This window comes from Myotis brandtii, unplaced genomic scaffold, assembly GCF_000412655.1.
Source record: "Myotis brandtii unplaced genomic scaffold, ASM41265v1 scaffold179, whole genome shotgun sequence".
NCBI classification, from domain to species: domain Eukaryota; kingdom Metazoa; phylum Chordata; class Mammalia; order Chiroptera; family Vespertilionidae; genus Myotis; species Myotis brandtii.
The window spans coordinates 4,638,154-4,639,492 of NW_005356635.1; the positions used below are offsets into that span (position 1 = coordinate 4,638,154).

General features: G+C 66.2%; 1 protein-coding gene across 1 annotated transcript in view; it reads right to left on the reverse strand.

Moving 5' to 3' along the window:
* TSC22D2 (TSC22 domain family, member 2) overlaps positions 1-1,333 on the reverse strand; it is a 53,922-nt gene extending 52,589 nt beyond the window's left edge. The window contains exon 1 of the mRNA XM_014537467.1: positions 5-1,333. Coding sequence (XP_014392953.1) covers positions 5-991 — 987 coding nt within the window. The 5' untranslated portion in view covers positions 992-1,333. The remainder of the gene's footprint in view (positions 1-4) is intronic.
* Between the last annotated feature and the right edge of the window lie 6 nt (positions 1,334-1,339).

The window sequence follows — 1,339 nt, forward strand, 5'->3', positions numbered from 1 at the left end:
TCGCTAGCGGAAGACCCTGTCCATTGGGCCCCGGAGGGACGACGCCTGGCCCGGTTCCCTGGGGCTGGATGGGCTGCGGAACTGCCGTCACTTGCTGCGGCCCGGCTGCGGCTCCCGGGAACGACGGCTTCGGAGCCAAGCTTGGAGCCACAGCCCCACCTACGGGCGGCGGCGGCTGGAGCTGCCCAACGCCAAAACTCAGTGGCGGGGCCGGAGCGGGCAGGCTCATTTTCTCCGACGGGGGTAGCTGTGACACAGCAGTCAGGGAACTGTCAGTTCCCGAGTCGGGCCCGTGTGCCCCCTGCATGGAGGCCACCACCACTACCACCGACCCTCCGGTGGCGCCCAGGCCGCTGTCTCGTTCCGCAGTCTGGTCAAAAGTACTGCTGTGCCTAATGCAATCCCCGGACCTGGTCAGGACGCTGCTGTCCGAATCCCGCTCATAGTATTCCATACACGTCCATCGACCGCGTCTATAGGGCTCCCCGCTGCCGTGGTCCAGCTTGATCACGCGAAAACGGGAACTACAAGTGGTGGGGGGCTGCGATGGAGCTGGCCCCGCAGATGAGCCCGCGGCCGGGGGGGCGCCGGGTGCCCCCGAGGAGTGGGCTGGGGTGGCAGCTGTCGCCAGAGTATTGGCCAGCGCCCCAATCACGCTCCGGGCCGAAACGGCTCCTCCTCCGTTGGCGGGAGCAGTAGCCGCGGCCGCTAGCTGCCCGTCCAGAAGGAGGTTTGGGGAGACCGTCCCGGGAGTCTCCGCATCCCCAACATTGTTGAGAGTCTCTTCGGAGGAGCTACGCTCGCAGACCTCCTCAGGGCCATAATCCGTGGCCCGAGACACGTCAAATATCTCAGAGGAGACGTCCTCAGTGCGTGACTCGTCCGGGTCGTCCAGGCTCTCGGTGTCCTCGGTGATGCTGGTGGCCACCTGGGCCGTGGTGACACTGGTGATCTGGAAGCAGCTCTTCTTCTTGGCCGGCATCTTGGACATGGTGAGGAAGGCTGGGGGGCAGAGAGGCACTGCGGCTCCTCTGCGAACTTGCTGGAAACCAGGAAGGGCAGAGCACGGGACCCCAAAGACAAAGTCCGAGTCCGCGCTGGGGTCTGAGGCCCGCCGCCGAGTCACGGGCTGATCCGGGCGCTCGTTCTGTGAGACATCCTCCTCTCCCTTTCCTTCTCTGTGTCGGTCTCCTGCTCTGCCCCCGTCTCACTTGCGCGGCAGCTGCTGCTCCTCCTTTTTCGCCTCCCGCAGCCGAGGCGCCTCAATTCAATCCCCTCAGTGGTGGCGAGAGCGCGATCCCAGGGGCGGGCCGGCGGCTTCCTCCTCCCGTCTCCGGGC